General features: G+C 57.9%; 2 protein-coding genes across 3 annotated transcripts in view; one reads left to right on the top strand and one right to left on the bottom strand.

Annotated features, from left to right (window-relative positions):
• Nucleotides 1-81: 81 nt before the first annotated feature.
• Nucleotides 82-19,540, bottom strand: ZNRF1 (zinc and ring finger 1). The gene is given in 6 exon segments (XM_051771349.1): nt 82-1,173; nt 1,595-1,685; nt 1,773-1,878; nt 2,526-2,621; nt 18,842-19,193; nt 19,195-19,540. Coding segments are annotated over 5 exon segments (705 nt in total). The 5' UTR covers nt 19,288-19,540; the 3' UTR covers nt 82-1,173; nt 1,595-1,627.
• A 588-nt stretch (nt 19,541-20,128) lies between these two features.
• WDR59 (WD repeat domain 59) overlaps nt 20,129-20,458 on the top strand; it is a 47,614-nt gene continuing 47,284 nt past the window's right edge. For both annotated transcript variants that reach the window (XM_051771330.1, XM_051771328.1), the window contains exon 1: nt 20,129-20,243. In XM_051771330.1, coding sequence (XP_051627290.1) covers nt 20,190-20,243 — 54 coding nt within the window. In that variant the 5' untranslated portion in view covers nt 20,129-20,189. The remainder of the gene's footprint in view (nt 20,244-20,458) is intronic.

Genomic DNA, 20,458 nt, shown 5'->3' with positions numbered 1-20,458 from the left:
CACGGGGAAGGGGCATCGGCACGGGTGGGGGTCTCCAGCACCCCATCAGCATCATCTGCTTCACCAAGAAAGCCAGTGAAATAAAATAACAGTGAATATTTTATTGAACATTGTTTTAATACCATATCAAAACACCTTGACTAATGAAGGAAGCTCCCCCCAAGCTCTGAACTCTTTTTTTCCCCCGTTTTTTTTTAATATATAAATACAGAAAGGTTTCCCGCAGGGGCACGGCCACCGGCAGGGGAGGTCTCACCAACGAAAACGCGCCCGCCGCGCCAGGAGGGGACGGGGATGGGCAGGGGAGGGGTCGCTGCCATGAAATGACTCCATCTTGGCACCTCCAGCAGAGCCACTCCCATGGCCAGGGGTGGCCGGGGGCATCCGGGGGCCCATCGGGGCCTTCCCCGTACCCTCCTCGAAAGGGTCCAACTCAAAGCCGATGGAAAAGAAAGGGGGGGGGGCGGTTTTGGCAAGAGGAGCCCGGTGAGGGGGCGCGGGAGGGGCGGCGGGGATGCTGCGGCTCTCCAGTCTCTGAGTGGTTATAGCTGAGTTAAAGAGTGACCAGTCTGTAAACATCACCGGGGCAGGGAAGCTCAAATCGAAGAACACGCCAGTCAACACAAAGCTTCAGTTGTGGTTTGTTGTTTGTTTGTTTGTTTTTTTGTCCATTTTCTCTTTTTTCTTCTTTTTTTTTCCTTTTTTTTTCCTTTTTTTTGTTTTCTCGTTGTAAACACTTGAAAGACGGACCCCTGCGAGTCAGCAGGGGGGAGCAGTGGCCCCGCTCCCGGCGTGGGGCAGAGTCCCCATCTCAACGCTGCCAGGGGGCCGGGGTGGAGATCTCCAAAAGGGAGACGGGAGAGAGGAGAAATTTCCCGTTTAGTCAGTGCAAAAAAACCGAGCAGAGCCCCCGGGGCGAGTCCGGGTGGGAGGTGGGGGGTTGCCGGTGAGAAATGCCGCGTGCTCCGTTTGGCCGGCTGTCCCCCGGCAGCTTTCCCCTTTCGGTTCGGGGAGAAAAGCCAAACATCATGGCAGGGTGTCGGCCGAGGGCGTCCCTGGGGCCTCCCTGGGGCGGGCAGAGCTCTCCTGGTGACCAGCGGCTGTGGAGGAGAGAGCAGGTCGCTCCGCTTTTCTCACACTGTCTTCTCCTGGATGTTTCTTTTAGTTTTAAATCTTTTAAATTAAAAAAAAAACAACAAAAAAACCAAAACAAAACCAAAAACAAACGAACAAACAAAAACAAAACAAGCAAAAAAACCCCCAACAAAACAAATAAAAATAATAAAATAAAATAAAATAAAAAATGCGCCGTTGTCCCAAGTGGATTCAAGTTTCTGGGTTTTATTTTTGTCTTCTTGAGGAATTTAAAGTCAGCCCAAAACTCCAGGTGGGGCGGGGGGGACAGGGAGAGGAGGTACAGCAGGTATAGCAAGGTGCCCTGCAAAGGCAGAGAGAGACCATCCCGGGTGAGGAGCCCGAGCCCTGGCTGTCCCACCCCACCTCATCCCACCCCATCCTCCCCTCCAGGCCCAGGATTTAAAGCCAGCACGGGAATACCCCATTTGAGCAGCCCACCAGCCCACTGCAGGCTCACCTTAAAGAGAAGTCAGCAAGCACGCCTGGCGGGTCAATCAGAAGGATGCTCCGGGCAAGATCTGTTCACTTCAAACCATGAGTCTATACAGCTGTGAGAGGAGAGCGTGTCACCACTGCTGAACCTCGGGTGTCCCCTCCTGTCCCCTGCCACCCGCCTGGCCACCCCCTCACGGTACCTTTTGTGATAAATGCAGAGGCAGGGCAGCCTGGCTATCGTGTCCCCCTGCAGCAGCTCCTCCAGGCAGATCACGCACTCGCCGGCATCCTTGGTCAGCACGTCATCTGGGAGGGGAGGGCAGAGGTTGAGACAGGGACCACCACAGCATTCCCCTCCCTGGGATGAAGGGGAACCCACGGCCCTGCTGTGGGTGCAGCTGCCATGGGGCAGAATGGCAGCAGCACAGTAAAACACTAGCAGGAGGCTCAGGTGGAGGCACAGGGTCTGGGGCAGCTGGAGCAAACAAAGCCCCTACCACTGGCTTCTAAAAAATCACCACTGAGTAGGAGGTGAGCATCCCTCCCACACCAGTGGTCAGGAGGGAGGGGGGAGATGCAGCCCAGTGCTCAGCCCCATAAGTCTCCTGGTCAGTGAGGAGGGGAGGAAGGCAATGACCCCTCAGAGGGGCAGCCCAAGGGGACATGTGTCCTCTGCCCTTGCCAGGCAGGACACCCGGCCAGGAGGCTCCCTCTGGCACAGAGCAACCCGGGCAGGGGGCTGTGTTACAAAGGAGTCTAAAAGCAAAAGCAGCAGAGTTGAGCCATGCCAGGGGAGCAGAGTGGAGCAGGGAAGGGGAGCAGCACCATCCCGCTGGAGAACAGCCCTCTTGGCAAGCCCAGCTGAGCTGCCTGCCTGCAGCAAGTCTCTCCAGCCTGCCCAGAGTCATCCCAAGGGGTAGGATGCCATTTCCCCCACAGAGCTTGGCCCTTACCGTTGTAGGAGAGGCGAGGTTTGCTCAGACACATGATAAAGTGCATTTCCATCTCGTCAGAAGCCACAGATTTGGAGCAAATGGGGCACTTGAAACCTGGAGGGAGAGCAGAGATGAGCCCTTAGCAAGGGCAGCAGGAGTCGTCCACCCTGCATCCCAGGGAATCCCCGAGGCCATGGTGGGGCAGGGCAGCCCCTCACCTGCCGCCTGCATGGTGACCCTCACCCCACGCAGCGCCCGCTGGGCACCTGCTCATCCTGTGCTGGTGCAGGGACAGCCACCGGACAGGGCACAGCCACCCCAGCCGGCGCTGGTCGTCCCCGAGCCCGCGCACAGAGGGCACGGAGAGAGTGCCAAGGCAGTGCACACGTGGCCATCAGCTGCTGCCAGGCCTTAAAGGGCAAGCAGCAGCCTGGGGCATGCAGCACCCTGCCACTGGCAAGTGCAGGGGCACGTCCCCGTGCCCGGATGGTGCTGTCCCTGCTGCCAGAGCTCAGCACCGCGTGGCTAAGCCAGAAAAGCTGCAAGGAAGGAGGTTCTTTTGTAGGGCTGCAGCAGAGGACTGGCAGATCACAGCCTCAAACCCAAATCACTGCTCTCTCCAGCTTTCTGCAGGAGTGAGGTGTGTGCTCACCCCTTCGACGCCAGCCAGCAGCCCCAGAACAGGAGGACCCTGCAGGCTGATGTCCCAGCTCGATCTTGGCTCTGCCTGGTGACTCAGGCTCTTGGATGGAGCTGGCTGGGATGCCCAGATCCGCATGGCAACCTTGTTTGGGCATGAAGGGGCCTGGCTGGTGCCAGGGTGTCACACCAGTGTCACCACCATGCAGACCACCATGACATCATCCCCAGCCCCACCAACCGAGGCTGCCCCAAACCCAGGTTTCTAAGCTGCAAACTCCTAAGGAACAGAACACCAACCAGTCCTACAGGTCACCCTCTCAGGACTCGTGTCCCCCCACTGCAGCCAGGTCGAGGCCATGCAGTTCATCCCTGCCCAGCAGAGTAGCAGGGCTCAAGCTGAGCGTGCCACCACCACCACCACCGGTTTGCACCAGAACATCCAGCAATTCCCTGCCTGCAGAGAGGGAGAGGGTAATTTAAGGATCTGCCTTCTAAAAGCAGATCAGGTTTGACTGCAGCGCCGCTTAAGAGCTTTCTTCATATATATGCAAAGGCTGCTCAGGAAAGAAGAGAAAAGCAATGTACACAAATTATCTAAGGATGAATCAGGTTTTTGTTTGCCACCACGTGGATGTGGCCAGGGCATTTTTTTCTTGCTTCTTAGAAGGGAGAAAGTAGAGTGGCTTTAAGGGGAGGCAGCTCAGACCTACATGGTGCAATCAACCAGGGTAACTGCCCAACAGCTGTGTACCCACTCATTAGCAGTGGTGATAAATACAGATGACTTCCCAGCTCCTCAAATGAAAGCCTAGGGATGCCAATCCTGCCCCTCCAGAGGGCAGTTATTTCTCAGGAGGGCGCAGCAAGGATGAGTATGACGGATGGTGTTGGACTGGCCTAAAAGGCAGGACTCAGAGGACCTGCTAAAACAAGGAGCCCTCGAGCCCAGGGGTCTCTCCAGTGGGGTGTCCTGCTGTCCTGCAGCATGCCACTGCAGGGACACATTGCTGCCCCAGCCAGGCTGAGCCATGGGGTCTCTGCTGTGAGCCTGGCCCCATTTGCACCAAATCCCCGGTGACAGGGCAGCACTGGCAGCCAGGGCCTCGTGGGCAGCAGTACCAATCTGCCTTCTCATCTCCAGCCTAATTTTACTCCTGACCGATTTATACCTTGTGGCAGCCGTGCCCATTAGCTGAAATAGCTGTTTCTTTCCTCCTCCCAAGTGTTTACCCGCCCAGTGTATTTATAGCGCGGATAGCTCGGATAGCTCCCAGCCTGCCTGCTGCAAGACCCAACTGGCCTCCCCCCTTGCGAGACACCCTCCCAGTGCCCCGCTCCCCTGGCAGCCTGCCTGCCCTGCCCCTGCCTGGCACGGATGGCTCCCCACACCGCAGGCACCAGTCTGGGGGAGCTCTGGGGACCGGCTTCCAGCGGAGAGTCCCCAGAACGGCTGTGAAGGGCTCCCTGTGGCAACGGGAACTCTGTGTCAGGGCAAGGCGTTTGTCGAGGTTCGGCACCGTTCCCTGTGTGCGAGGAGACCTCGTTTCCTCCGGTCCCCCCTTTTTCTGTGCCAATGTGTTATTTTAAACAGGCCGTCCCAGATCTGCCGGCTCCGGCAGCACTGAAGGCATCCTATGAGATGTGCAACCGACGGGGAAGGAGAGGGCCCTGGATGACACGAACTGGTCAGCAGCTGCCAGGGCACAGCTGCTGGCAAATCAGCAGGGCCAGGCAAAGAGCAGGGCCCTTTGCAGGCTCTGGCAAGCGGCTGCTGCCGTATCTCCAGGCCCCTTTGCTGGCTGGGATAGCTTTAGCACAGTTATAAATAGCCAGCATGAACGCTCCTCATGCTCCCCAGTGCTCCACGGGCAGCTGGCTGCGGGACTGGGGCTCCCGACACCGCCACGGCCCCGTGGCAAGGACATGGCGACATTGGGCAGACGGAGGGGCCCAGGCTCAAGCCCCAGCATGTACGTGTGTGGTGTCCTCCAGACAGACAGGTCCGGGGGCTGAGACAAGTGCAGAAGCACACATACTTTTCTGGCTCTGCATTTCACAAGATGGGGGGGGGGGGGGTGGAAAAAAGAAAGATGAAAATGCAATTGCATAAATTCCCAGGTTTGAGCAGGAGCGAGGAGACAGTGTGGAAAGGCCCCCGGGGCGGGGGGCTGCCCCACACCCCGGCTGTCAGCACCAATACTTGACATTGCAAAAGCAACTGCCTGCATTCCCCTCCAGCAGGAGCCCCCGGCCAGCAGGAAAGGGGAGGCAGAGAAGGGGTGAACTCCCTCACCCCTTCTCCAGGTGACCTTTGGGTGGAGGTGGTGGACAGAAAACCGGTGAAACCAGCACCCGACAGCGGCAGGCACCAAGCCTGGGAGCATCCCTACACAGCTCGGGCAGGTCCCGCAGATGAAGGAGCCGCTCCCCGCACGGCCGGCCCCCTTCAGGCCATGGTATTTTCCACATTCCCCGAAATCCCCGTTAATTTATCCTGCCTAAGCTGCCAGCCGGAGCAACGCAGGAGATTACATTTTGACAGCTGCTCATGGAAAATTCAGCTCCCTCCCTCCTCCTCAGAGCCCTTTCCATCCTCCTCCCACATGCCTAAAAAAAAAAAAGAGGGGAAGGGCCCAGCTATTCCTCCTTGCCAGGGCCTCCCACACCCAGGGGGAGGCCCAGGGTTTGCTCCAGGGAAAAATCATGGACCCTTCCTCCCTCCCAAGGCGCCCAGGGCAGCTGGTGACGCTCCTGACCATGGCACATTAAACCTGAAGCCGGCAGTGTCACCTCATGCAGAGATGTGTGGGCAGGCACCAAATCCTGCCAGGAGTGAGGAAGAGTAGGGTGCCACAGGAAGTGGGTTGGCCTGGAAAGGCAAGTTCAGATCAAGACCTGGACTCCTGTATCCTGCAGGAGACTTGGAGAAAGCCAAGGGCTTTCCAGGGCTGTGAGATGCAGGCATGTGATCTAATCTCTCCAATGGCTTGGTCTAGAAACCAGGAGCAAGCAGCGCTGGTGCTCTCCAGGGGCTACTGCCCTCTGAGTATTTTTAGGAAGGTTACACGGTTTATTTTAGAGAGCCAGGCAAAGTAGAGCTGGGAACCTCTGAAAACCTCCACCAGGTCCTATGCATGCTGAAGAAGCCTGGTGGTTAACCCTCACTGTGCCAAAAGCACCACCACAGAGCTGCAGAGACTTCGGTGGCGGTGGGAGGGTCAAGACACCCTTTCCAACTCATCCCTAAACATGCCAAACAGAGCTGCTTCTGGAGCTGGGATAGGAAATTCCCATCACTTGTGTCTACTGAGCACTACAAGGGGGTCAACCACGTCATGCCCTGTGAGTGAGGTGGCTGCTCCCCTCGGGGGTGGGTGAGACCACGTCCATGGCAGCTGTAAGCCTGTCCCAGATTGCAGGGAAAGGCACGTCCACCTTCCCCTGCCAAACTCTCCACTAGCTTGGCGTGCCTCCAGGCAGATTGCTTCCAGGCTACAGTGCCATCATGACCCCAGCAGCAGGAAACCTGGGCTCTGTCACTGGCAGGTGGCTGTGGCACCTCCAGCAGTGGGAGGAAGACGCCAGTGGGGATGACATGTCCTGAAAGCAGGAGGAAGCAGCAGCCCAGGCACAACCCCAGCAACCCACCCCATTCAGAGCAGCATTCACCAAAGGGATCCCCATTTGCCAAAGAGATCTCTGGTTGCCCAGGCCCCCGTTACTGCCATGGGATAAACCAGGAGCTCTGTATATGGGAGCCTGCCCCAGGAGGAATCCCTCCTCTGATGTCCAGCCACCCCAGAGGACACCTGGAGCACCAGGGAGCTCAGGGTAAGCCCAGGCTGCCTGATGCTCATGGAAGATGGGGAAACCTCAGCTGCACAGCCCACCTCTGTGTCTCCAGAGAGCATCCTGGGCTCCCAGCCAAAGGAGCTGGGCTTACACCAGGTGAGGATGCATCCAAGCATGAGATAAACACAGGGAATATTTGAGCCAAGCATGCAGTCCTGGTGCCTCCTCCCTGCTGAATAGATCCTGAGCATCTCACCTCCTCCCATGGCTTCCCTGACATTACCAGCTGAACCAGCACCAGGTGGAAGCTGGAAGAGGTGGATCATCCTGAAAAAACCTACGTTACTGACTGAAGAGCAGGGAAAGACTGAAAGACCATGTCTATGGGCCCTGTTGGTCAATCTGAAGCCAAAGCAGGAGCCAAGGCCCACCACAGCCCTGCTGCCCAGGCAGGACTCAAGAACCCCCCGATGGTGCTGGGCTATTGTGTAGTGTGAGGGCTGACACGAGCAGGGACACGTAGGCAGGAAAGAGTAAAGCACTTAAGCTGTCTCATTTGCCAGCTTTGAAAAAGCCAGCATACTTCCTCCTGAGTCAAGGCTGCAGGAAGGTGGGAGAGCACAAAGGACATGTCCAGGGTGGAAACCAGACATCCCACCTTCCTGGGCATGGAAGGGAGGCAGGGACAGGGGATGCCAGTGAGCCAGCCCCAGATGACAGCCAAGCAGAGGATGTGGCCAGGATGGGACATTTCTGGATGGCAGTGCTTGGAAAGAAAACCAATCATTCCTGATGCCTTGGCGGAGGCATCCCTATCCCACCCCACCATTTCCTTGTGGATTGAGTCAGTTCAGCTGGCTGAGAAGGGAGAAAATAAATGTTTGTAATGTGAAAGCAGCACCCCAAAGAGAAGCTGCTTCTGTGCAAGGCCAGGTTTTGCAAGGTCTAAGAAGAGCTGTCCCTGGTGTGCAGTAGCTCCTGGCAAAGTCCCCACGTGGTAGGTGTCTGCTGTCAGGTGGCCACACACCACCCAAGGGTGGCAGGGACATGCCACGGAATGTGAAGCTGGCCAAGGCCAGCACTGTCCCAATGCTCGAGGCGTTGTGTTTTGGAGACACCTCTGTCCATTCCCACCCCATTTAAGCCATGAAGAGGAGATGCAGCAGCAAAGAAAAGGCATTGGTGCTCCAGGTGGGATGTGGGTAAGTCACTGGGGCCGGAGGGATGCAGGACATGGATGCAGGACAGGATGCTGGATGGCATCACGCCGCAGCAGCCCTAGGCTGGCTTGCTGCAAGCTGGGAGGCAGAGCTATTTTTTTTTTAGCCAGCTGGGTTCTTATGGGGGCGGTGAGGGAGGATGGGAAGGAGAACAGATTGCAATTCTGGGGCTGAGGAAAGCTGGAGAGTTGGAAAGGAACAGGAGACACAGGAGAGGGAACCCCACAGGGACATTCACTCCAGAGCACCCAAAGCTACGGATCCTCAGCAGACAGACACATCAAAGCCCTTAAAAACACCTCCAGCACAGTCCATAGCCATTGAGAAGTGGGATGGCAAAGAGGCCTGGCTATGTGGTGGCAGGTTGTCCAGAGCCACCCTCCTTGCACACGCATCCTCAGGGAAAGCGTGCAAGCTGCCTCTGAACCCCAAGCACCCCACCATGCCTGTCATTGAGCATTGTCCCTTTCATGAGCTGCAATTTTTGAACAAATGTACCTACACTAAGGCCAGAGAGCATCTCCCTCCTATAGCCTAGGCTATGCTGCAGGATCAGTTCCCCCAGATCTGGATGAGAAAGGCAACTTCACGGGGTCACCTTGTCTTCCAGAGAGCCCTAGTTTACCACAGAAATACTCCCCCAGCTGCTGGGAACAGGTTTCATAAGGAAGAGTGTGTAGCCCAAAGCTAATTTTAGCAACCCAGAGAAGAGCAAAGTTAAGCAGAGGGGTTCTGGGTGACATCCCAGAGAAGGCATTAACACCTCCAACTCCTGCTGTCGGGCTGCAGGGCTCAGATTTGCCAAGTTACAAGCTCATCCAGGGCTTCTGCTAGTCACAAAACTGGCCTTCCCACCTCTGGTTTTCAAATTCACTGCCCAGTGAGGACAGGGATCCTGTAGGATCCCTGGGAATTTCCAAAGAGTTTGCCTGTGTGCCTGTGTTTTTTTCCTCCCAAATATTTCTTGTATGAAGCAGGAAGCCCTGCTGCAGGAAGGAATCACCCACAAGATGCACAAGGAGCCAACAGGACAACAGGGGGGTCCCGGGAGCTGAAATGAAGGAGCGCAGGGGATCCTCTGGAGCACAGTGGGACACAGCAATTTGGAAACGAGAACAGAATGGGAGAGATTTGGACACTTTGGCTGGGCAGAGGCTGGGAGGGAGCAGCGAGGCAACGTCACGTGGGGACTGGCGGGGTGAGTCACTTCTGACTAAGCCATCCATGGGGTCCCCGCCGCCAGGATCCAGCACTGCGGAGCTGCCAGAGGAATTCCCGCTTTCGGAAAGGCTGAAACGCAGAAGCCTGACCTGAGCCACTCCCAAACACAACCGGATCCAACCCCACGGGGTGATCTCCCTCCTGACCCCGGGGTTTTTCCAAAGCAGAAGACTTGTGCTTTGATGCTGCCGAGGCTCCGTCATGCCTGAGCTTCAGCTGATCCCGCTGGGGGGATGGAGGGACACTCCAGAGGCACATGATGACATGCCCTGGCTTTGTGACGCTGGGAGCAGAGCCCAGCACGGATGGCACCCACGCACCCGCTCCTGCCAGGAGGCAATCCCACCCCACTCCTGGGACACCTCCTCCACAGGCATCCCACAGCAGCACTGCATGAACAGAGTGGTGCAAGGTCTCTTTGTGCCTGGGCCATGGTGGCAGGGTCACTGGGGCAACTGGGTCTCATCAGCATGAGACCCCCAGGCCCTGCATGGAAAGAACGACGTGCTGCTTTTTGGGGTAGAAAAAGGGCAATTTTTATGTAGTGGGCAGCAAACAGAGCACAAAAGGCACACAGAGCTGCACCCACAGGCAGTGCATGGCTGGGAAACGCTCGTGGCCAGTTCACACTGGGTGTTTCTGCAGAAAGACAGAAAAAGTTTGAAATTTTTCCACCACTGGAAAGAAAGAATCTTCATGAAGAGCATGCTGCAGAGCAAACCCTAACCTCACCTGCCCCTCACGTGGTAGGAAGGGCTGCACAGCACAGAGCATCTCCCAGCTCCCCAGGAGGGACTGTGATTGCTGAGGGATGCCCAGTGAATGCTCCAGGCTAGCAGGAGAGCAGGAAGGGGAAAAAGAAGGGTGCAAAGCTGCAGGATGATCACACCTCTCTGCTGTGCATACTACAAGAGGGGAGGGATGCTCGACAGCACCGAGCTGCCTGAACAGGCAGCATGAGCTCCCCTTCGACAGCCAGAGGCAAGAGATTTGTGAGACAGAGCCATGCTGGGAATGGGGCTACACCACTCCAGAGCTTCCCAGCTGCCTTTGCAGCATGGAGGCGGCTGGCAGACAGAGCCAGCTTTCTGCAGCTCTGGGAGCCGAACCTCTGAGACACAAAGCATGGCATCTCAGAGGAATGAACCCCTCGGCGAGCGGCAGGTCTGCCCACACTGGATCCTGCCAGCAGGGCCAGGAGGGGCTGCACACTGTGCCACAGGCAGGAAAAACCCTGCCTGGCTGTCCCACCTTCTCTGTGCCTTTGCTTCAACACGTGCCACCCTCCAGCATGAGAAGGGCTCCTGTCTTGCAGATAGGAGCAGGAGGGAGACAGTGGGGCTGCAGATGACAAAAATCCCAGCTGTGGGATTTGAAGGTCTCTCTTCCCCATCCGAAAAGGCAACACACAGAGGAGCATATTTCCCTGATTCCCAGAGCTGGGTAGGGCCTTGTGAAGCAGTGTCCTCCCAGGAAACGTTCACCCAGGACCAGTTGCAGGTTGTCATCTGCTTTGTACCTGTCTACAGGGAGCAAAAAGAAATCAAAGGCATGTACAACCACCCTCTGAAGGGTAAGATCGAGGCAAATAGCAGACTCCAAGGGCTATGAAATCAATGGTGTAATAACTAAGCAGATGGACAATAGGTTCAAACCAGCAAGATCTGACTGGGAATCACCTGAAACGCCGAGGCAGCTCAGGCAGAGTGCTCAGCCTCATCCCGTCCCACTCAGCACCAGCTTCACAAAGGGCTCCCCCAAAACTGATCTCTGCCCATACTGACTCGACCTCCCTGCAGATGGTAATTTAAGCCATCTGCCCAGAGCCAAACCCCCCTCCTTTTCCCCGGCTACAGATGTACAGGCCTTGGATGGATGGATTGAAAGGTGGATCTAATTCCCCTGCAGCGCCTCTGATGAGGCACAGCTCCATCGCCTTGTAGGGAGAGCTCCCAAATTAATTACTGCAATTACCCTGGCTGCAGGAGAAACTGCAGGTTCTCCCCTCACTGGTGACAAAGGCTTCCCTAAAAAACAATCCCCCAAACGCCTACCACCCCAAGCTGTAATGCAATCATCCAGGAAGAGCGGAGCCCCCAACACCACCCTCGAATCGATGAGCTGTGAGGAGAGAAACACGCAGTCATGGCCCAGGGGAGAAGGGAGCCAGCCACCTTTCCAGGCAGCAACAGGCAAAGCTGCACAGAGGACATGGAAATGCCAGTGACCCCGTCCTGGTAGGAAATAAAAATGCTGGGCAGGGATGTGGGACAGGGTCAGCATCACTCAGTTCTCCTGCCTGACTGCTGCTTTCCCTCTCTTGTGTTGCAGGCAGCTGGCCTCTAAAAATACCCACTGTTGCCACGCCATCCTGCCTGCTAGGGCCAGGAAACAGCTCTGAGCAGCTTTCAGTTCCATTCTTCATCTGTGCCGCTGTGCTTCCCTCACCAGGACCTGTCCCAGCCCCTTTTCTGTGCCTGCCAGGTGTCAGTCTCTCAGGAACCATGGCCATAACTCGACAGACTCAACCAGCCAAGGGTGCTAACTGGGGAAATAAAGCCCTGGGAAATTTCTGCTAGGGCAGAAAGGTAAATATTTCCACAGCATCTCTCTGCTTCTCTACAAAGTGCCACAAGACCACTGCACAACACACACAGCCTTGCTTCATGCCACTGATGGGGGGCCCACAGCTGCACGAGTGTGCACAAGCACAGAGTCATGAATTTTCCAAGCTAATTCAGCCCACAACAGCAGGGCCAACCTGCTGCCAATGCTGGCCAGCTCAGGGCCATAGGGAAGGAGGGGAGAGAAGAGTCAGCTCCACCTCAGAGGAGCACTGCAGCCTCTCCAATGGCAAGGCACCATCCCCACTGGCAAAATACACCTTGTATGGAACACCCCCAGCTGCCCATAGACCTGGTGTGGGGGCCTGGGGAAGGGAACCAGTGCTGAGCGATGCCTCTGTCCCAGCTCAGATGGTGCACATGGCACAAACCTGGCACCACAGAGGCACTGGGACCACAGCAGGGAGCCCCAGTGGACCGAGCCCTGTGTCAGCAGCACAGAGATCAGCCACAAAGGCCTGCCTCCTGGCTGCCTAGTTCCTCCTTCCACCCTCCTCACACCCCAGGCTGCACGGGACCCACAGCGGGCTGGAAAGCTAAACCATGACACGAGAGAAGCAGCCCCTGTCCCCCACCACAGGCACTCCCCCCGCCCCTGCCTGCAGCCTGGCAGGGCAGGAAACCCACCAGCAGTCAGGCTCTGCCCACGGGAAATGCTGTGCAACGGCACGAGAAGAGGCCCCAGGCAGCAGAGTTTCCTGCAGCTGCACCTCCAACAGCACCCCACTAAAAAGCACCGAGCCTGCAAGGGACAGCAGGAGCATCCCTGGGGGTACCCAAGCCCCCAGAGGGTTTACCCACATTTAAAACCTGCCTGGTGGGACTGGTGCAGGAGAGACATTTAAGGCCCAGCTTTAACCACTCTTGCTCTACCTGACATAAAAAATGGGTCTGTCTCTACAGAGAGAGGCTTGTTATACCCCAACATACAGCCACGCCAGAACAGGTGGGTAAAATGCTCTGCACCAGGGCCTGCTGCTTTCCAGCATTACTTGGCTGCTCAGGTGTATCATCCCTGAGCCCTTATGATTTCAGTCTTCAAGAGAACCAGAAGAAAGCCAAGTCTCATTTATTCAAAACCAAGCATTAGGCACATCTGGAGCTTTGGTGTACCAGCAGCAGATACAACGAGATGCACCTCGTGGTTGCCCACCACCTGCTTGGGATGCCATGGGACTGGTCCCTGCAAAGGGAATTCATCCAGAGAGCTCTTTGCTGCCTGTCTGATCTGTCACACAGGAGATTACATTGGAGGGGAAAAAAAAAAGCTTTTTTTTTTTTCCTCCCCTCCTCCAAAGTGGGTTTTTCTCTCTCCCTGCGCTTCTCTTGAAATTAATTTTCAGCATTTAGCAGCATTTTCCCATGACTCTCCACGGCCGCCTTGGCCAGGCGCCAGCCTTATACTGCTCCTCCACCAAAGATGTCTGTATCTGATTGATCCTCCGGCCAGCAAACGGGAGAGAGGGAAAGAGAGAGAGGAGAGGAACCCTAATAGCACATTAATAAATAAGAGAACCCTTTACGGTTATTCCAGTCATCGGAACAAACATCTCAGCAAAACAAACCAGCATGGGATAAACTTACGTCACGGGCTGGGAAGACAATCCTGGCTGGGAAATGGGTCAGCCCAGGAGCACAAGAGCATCATTCCCAGCATCTCTGGGATATACGTAAGCGGAAGGGGGAGAGGGCACCCAGCTACCCCACGCTGATTTATGCACAGGTTTAGAGAGGAGAGTGCCCAGCCAAGCCAGTTAATGTGCACAGCAATTAGTGCCTCTCTCCTGGGCAAGGCAGCTGAGAGCTCAGAGGGCACTAGAGAGACAAGGCAGTGCAGAGACAGCCAGTGTTCGCTCTGGCTGTGGAGACAGGATGACCACGGCCACCACCAGCTCCTCATGCACAGCGCTGACGTTGGCACACTCCAACTTCATCTTGGGGTCTAGTGTGCCTTAGAGCTGCCTTCGAGTCTTCTGGTGTTCCGCACTTCACCCTTCCAAGGCAGCTGCTGCCTCTTCCCCCTGTCCTGGGTGTATGCTGCCTTGGCAGCTGGCTCAGAGAAGGCAGAAGCAGAAGAGCTGGAGAGCCCAACAGCTGAATATCATCAGCATGGGGAGTCATCAGGATCGCTCCTGCACCCAATTCCCAAATGATCTGCAGGCCTGGTGATGATGCAGGCGCTCAATTCGGCTGCCAGACAGTCACCAGCACCAAACCCACAAAAAGATGGTTTGAGGACAGTCATCTTTGGAAATTTCCACTAGCAAAAATAGTTCCTGCAGACCCTGGGGTACCCTTCCCCTGGCCTAGCTTCTGGAAGTGGGTAGGGAAGCATACATGTTGTCTGCATGTTGAAAAATTCACAGAATCATAGAATAGCCCAAGTTGGAAGGGACCCACAAGGATCATCGAGTCCAACTCCTGGCCCTGCACAGGACAACTCCAAGAACCATATCACGTGCCTGAGAGTGTTGTCCAAATGTTTCGTGAACCCTGCCAGGCTCTATGCCATGATCACTGCCCTGGGGAGTGTGTTCTGGTGCCTGACCACCTTCTGGGTGAAAAATGTTTTCCTAATATCCAACCTAACCCTCCCCTGGCACAGCTCCAGCAGTTCCCTCGGGTCCTGTCGCTGGTCACAGAGAGCAGAGAAGCTGCAGCCTGTGGTGAGCTCTGCCCTCAGTCTCTTTTCCAGGCTGAGCAGACCAAGTGCCCTCAGCCTCCCCTCCAGACCCTTCACCATCCTCGTGGCCCTCCTTTGGACACTCTCTAATAGCTTAATGTGTTTCTCATATTGTGGTGCCCAAAGCTGCACACAGGACTCAAGGTGAAGCTGCACCAGTGCAGAGCAGAGCAGGACAATCGCCTCCCTTGCCCGATGCACCCCAGGACACAGTTGGCCCTTTTGGCTGCCAGGGCACACTGGTGACAAGTTGGTGTCAGGAAAGTCAGGGCTGAGAGGCAACTCCCTCCAGCAGCTTCCAGGCACCAGCAAGAAAAGGCTCATGACTTGAAGCTATCAGGGTACAGCAAGGGTTCACCACAGAGAGGCCTCTCCCCAGCTCATCCTCCAAACAACTCCTGTTTCCTATCCCATACTCTAGAGTTGGATGGAAGAGCATTTCCAGCTTCTTTTGTTCTCTAACTCTGCCTGAAGAAGGCCCCAGCCCAGCACCCTGGCTGCCACCTCTGCACCAAAAACCTTTCCATCTCCCCCAGGATGGGCCCTCCTGCTCCAGGAAAGCGCTGCCGAGAACGCAGCAGCTCATTTGGCAAAGAAGACCTCCTGATATTGGTGCCACCAGCACCCAGGGCAAACAGCCTGCTTTGTCGGTACACAGGAAGCCTGTGACATTCCTGGTGACACTGTACAGAAGGATGAGCTAGGCATTTTCTTGTGCTAGCCAGCAGACAAGAAGATATGGATTTATTAGAGCTTCAAACACTCAAGGGCTTTGGGTGATGAGTGGGATTTCCAGATAAACTTTAAGCTACTTACAGCCTCTGCAAACTCCCTGAGATCTTCTGATGAAGATGAGTAACACGAGTGATACTAAGAGAACCACACAAAGCTGGAGACATGCAGCATTAAACCACACATCTCCCTCTTCTGCCTTCTTCCCACTAGCCTTGGCTTTACCGAGTCTAGTGGTTACAAAGCTAAGAGACAGGGTTAAGTGCTACAAGCAAACTCCAAAGTTGCACAAGATGTTTTGTCATCTTCCACTCAGAGGCCAGGAAGTGGATCTCAGGAACCCTGGGCAGACAGGGAAATCCCAGAGCAGTTTCAGGTGGTGCTGGAACAGTGACATCGCTGGTGTGTATGGTGGACACGCCTGGGAAAATCCCCTCCAGGAAACAGCATTCACTTACCCAGGGAGGTGCTGTCCACTCAGAGGGAGGGACAAGCTCCACCACAAAGGTCAGAGCCCTTTGCCCACTGCATTTGGAAGACACATGTAGGCTTTGTTGTTCATTAGAGCAGCAGTTCTTCTCCCCTGGTCCTGGTAAGGGCTAGAAACCATCAGTATCTAACTGCTCCTGCCATCCCGGCAGCCACAGTAGTCTCCAGAGGGATTCAGCAATGGGCTCCCCTCAGCCTCTGCACAGGCTTCCCCTCTCCCCCCCCCAGGCACACCTAGCTCTTCTGCAGGCCTTCAACTGCAGAGAGGGGAAGGAGTGACACCAGCCAGGGAAAAGACCTCAGCCTGCCCCAGCTCACTCCTTGGGGTCCCTGCTGAGGGGCCAGATGAGCCATGAAGCAGCTGGAGAGGCACAAAACCCCAGATAAAGGGGGTGGCGAGGTGCCCAGCCTATCCGTGTGCTCTGTTATTGCAGCCACGCTGCTGCCACCACAGCACCTTATCAGGGCCGTTAAGCCAAGGCTCCTCGCTGTCCCACTGAGGTCCCCACAGAGTCCATGCTGCACTTTAAAGCTCCCAGCTCATCCCCCAAACCCAAATTCTCCTGGAAGAACAAGCCCATGAACACGACCTTCCCCACACGCAGAGATCGGCACCATCCAGGTATCCAGAAAGGGGCTGGCAGGGCAAGAAGCCACCCTCCAGCCCTGTTAGCCACAGAGTTTGGGGGGCTCCTCTCCTTGGTAGTACAGCAACTCAGGCAGATCCCCAGGATCCCCAGGCATGCATCCAGCTGAGTGGGTTTGGTGCGTCGGCGCGTCCCCTCATCCCCACCCTCGAGTCATCCTTCCAAAGGAGCAGGACAGTCACGCGCAGCAATGTCAAACCTCCTCTCCATTTACCAGAGCACTGCTGCTTCAGCACTTTCCAGAGGCTAATGGAGTGGCTTGGAGCTGCGAGAGGAGCAGGTCGATGGGGAGGCAGGGGGGAAGGAGTGAGTGGCTCCTGACTGCCCTGCTGTAGGTTAACCAGCTGCAGCGGGAGATCAGCAGGAATTTTAGCGGTCTGGAGGTGGCTTACTTCCCCCTTCCCCTCAGTCTCCAAACCCTCCATTAACTTCTCACACTAAGAGGGAGAGTGCAAAAGTTTAACATGCTCCAACAAGTTTTCAGGAGGGTTTTTAAGCATCCTCTGCTCATTCTGCTATTAATTAGCAACGAGGAAGAACCTTCGAGGGAGAGGCTTCGGCAGGGACTGAGTGGCTCTCACTGCTGCCCGTGCACGCTCCGGCACAGCTCAACTGCTCTCAGAGGGCCCCAAAAGAGGCACCAGAGAAATCTGGTTCTTGCAGCACTTCCCACAGCCCACACTGCAACCTTTCAAGGGCACCAGGTTTAACTTAGCGGCACCGCACCAACTCGCTCGAGTGGCTGAGAACAGCTTACTCCATTTTGCACCTGGTTTATTTTTATGAACAGGATTTCTGCCCCTCAGCACTGCAGTTTGAGAACTACCATTTAATGTAACTGATACTCTCTGACCGACCCCCGTGAGCTGTAACGAGGCTCCAGCACCGGGTGCAGCAGAAGGACCCGCGGCCCTTATTCCCACAGAAGCTCGTGGAATACCTGGAAGGATGCTGTGCCTTGGTTTCTCTCTGTGTTTAAAAACCAGAGCAGCAGCACAGTCTGTGCAAGGTCACGGAGCAAGAAAGTTTGCAGAAGCTCTTGGTCTCAACTCCAGCACTGCATGCCAGCCCCTCTCCGTCTGCCAGGGAGGACAGCAAGTATCCGGCTTATCTGGATCAATAGGAATCGTGCCTGGAGTGTTCTGCCACTGAGGATGCAATGCAAGACATGCAGCTTCAACCTAATGGAGAAGAGCAGCCCCTGGAGACTGGGTAAAAGGGAAAAATCCCAAAATGGAAGCAGGAAAATGGGCCCCGCAAGCTTCATTTTGCACTTTGTTCTTGTCCACTGGTTCAGTTTCAGGTCCTCCTGAAAATGAGGCATTGTCCCAAGGCATATTATGAAATTCCCAGACCACGTCATGCAAGGAGAACACTTACAGCATTTGTGAGGGGGACGGGTGGGAGAGAAATCCCAGACTATTCCAGGAAACGCAAGGAGACATCCCTGAAATGACTTCCCCTCTAGCCAGGAGGGGAAGAGAGGACCTCCCACCTCTCTCCCTGCACCCAGACAAAACTAGGTCAGTGACACAGCCTTGCTCACAGACAGATCTCCTCTCCAGACACCAGGACACACGGAAGGGTCCAGCCAGGAGGGTGAAGGGGGGTAACCTTTCCTCCTCCCACAGCCTGACACGTTTCCTGCGAGACAGCCCAGCCGGCCCCCCAGCCCTGTTAAAGAGGCAGGCAGTTCCTCCTCTGCTTCCTCCCCGGCAACCACATCAGTGCCAGCTGGCTTGAATGAGAAAACACGCTTTGGCCTCTCCCTGGCCCTTTATCAGACGAAACAAAGGAAAAAAAATCCCCACACCTCGCTTTCAGAGGCTTTCTCTGCCTCTTTACCAGTTTCTAAGGCACAGGAACTGCTATACCTGACTGGCACTCCCCGAACATCATCGGAAAGAGGCATGAGGAGCTCAGCCTGGTCTTCAAAACCAAGGGCTTGAGCTACAGCACCCGCAGACCACCTTCCCACAAGTCGATGGAGGACTGGGGTGTGTCACATCCACTGCTTCATGTCCCCGAGCCAAAATACCTCCCTTCTAGAAAGCCTCCTCCCTCCACAGCCCCTTCCTCCCTTGACCTTGACAGAGATGCCAGCCCCGGCGCGCACCCACCCGCCTGCACCAGTCAGGGGATGGGGATTGGCACAACGGGGCTTGACCCGCCGGCCAAGATGGGGGCAGCTCCCCCTTGCCGGATGAACGGCGCCCACCGCCGTCCTCGGGTAGCCGCGGAGGGAAGGGAAGCCAGGGGAAGGCTCCGGGGAGCCGGCACTCACCGCTGTGCGAGCTGAACCACCGCGGTGCAATGTGGAGGGGCAGCGCGTCGGCCAGCGAGGCCCTGGCGCCCAGGTACAGCATCCCGTCTCTATGGTGACCGCCTCCCGTCTCCTGGAAACCGTTGCCATGGGCGTACGTGGAGTCGGAGCCCGGACCGCCACCGCCGCCGCCCGGGGCCCGCTCGGCCTCCCCCGCCGCCCGCGCCGCCGCCGCGTACAGCCCGAAGGGGACGGCGCCGGCCGCCGCCGGGTCCATGCCCATCCCGGCCACCGAGCTGACGGAGCGGCTGCGCAGCCCCATCGCGCCGCCGCCGCCGCCCGCCCGGTAATGGCCGAAGGGGGGCGGCCCCCCCCCCTCCTCCCGGCGGCGGCACGGCGCTGTCATCCGTCGACACCCCCGGGAAGGGGCCCCGCGAGCGGGTCGCCGTGCTCTGCTTGCCCCCCATGTGGGCGCCGCCGGGCCGGAGGGAGCCGAGCGACAGCCCCCCGCGGGGAACGGGGCCGCGCCGCCCCCGCTGGGAGGGCGAGAGGGGGGCGGAAGGAAGCGGGGGGGCGCGGGGAGCTACGGGCGAAAACCCATCCCCGCCCCAGGCATCCTCCCCCCGCCGGGCCCGCAGGGGCGAGGGCGCCCCGAGTCCGCCGCCGCCGCCGCCGTCACCCCCGGCGGAGGCCGCCGAGGGCTCCGGGGCCGCGGAGCGGGGAGGGAGCGGCGGGGGAAGGGGGTGGGGGGGGGGTGGCCGCCGGCCGGGTCGCTCCGCCCGCCTCGCTGGTGCCCCGGGGCGCGGCCGGGAGCCGGGCGCGGATCAGCTGCGGCCCATGGGCGGCGGGGGCGGCGGGGGCGGCGCGCCCCGCTCCGCTGCGCTGCGCCGGGCACGGCCTCGCTGCGGCCGCCGCCTGGTGCCGGGCGCCGCGCCGGAGACAATAGCGGCCGGCAGCACGCATGCTCCCGCCCCCGGCCCCCCCGGCCCGCCGCCCTTAACCCCTGCGCCGCCGCCGCCCGGCGCTGCGCTCCCCGCGCCGGCACACCGAGAGCGCCGCCGCCGCCGCGGCGGGCGCTGTCCCGCGGAACGCAGCCTTCGACCCATCACACACACACGAGCATCTCGCCCCGCGGTGGGGTCGCGACCACCCGCGGGCCGCCGCGGACGGAGCCCCTCGGCGGTGCCGGTCCCGCACGCCCCCCCCCCCATGGGCTGTGAGCCCCCCGCGGGACGCGCGGTCCCGGTTCACCGGGGCGGGGGCGGGGGGGACTGTGCGGGGGTGAGCGGCGGGACTACATCTGCCGGCAGCCCCCGCGCGGCGCTCCGCAGTGCGCAGGCGCGGCGCGGCTCGGCCGGGGCGGCCCAAGATGGCGGCGCGCTGGAGTAGCGAGAATGTGGTGGTGGAGTTCCGCGACGCCCAGGTCGGGGGGCCCGGGGGCTGCCGCGTCACCGCGCCGCGGGGGCCGCCCCCCGGCCGGCCCGTGGCGAGCGGAGCGGGGGGAGGTCCCAGCCCGGGAGGGCTCGGCGGCCCCGCGGGGCCTTTCGCCGGCGGTGGACGGGGCTGAGGTGGTGTGTCGCCGTTTGCGCGGAGATGACGCCTTCATTCACGGGGCGCTTAGTTACTAATCTTAATAGG

This window comes from Manacus candei, unplaced genomic scaffold (assembly GCF_025592945.1).
Source record: "Manacus candei isolate 608988 ecotype Guabito, Panama unplaced genomic scaffold, ASM2559294v1 h1tg000131l, whole genome shotgun sequence".
Classification (NCBI taxonomy): Eukaryota; Metazoa; Chordata; class Aves; order Passeriformes; family Pipridae; genus Manacus; species Manacus candei.
This window is presented reverse-complemented; position numbering and strand designations above follow the sequence as displayed.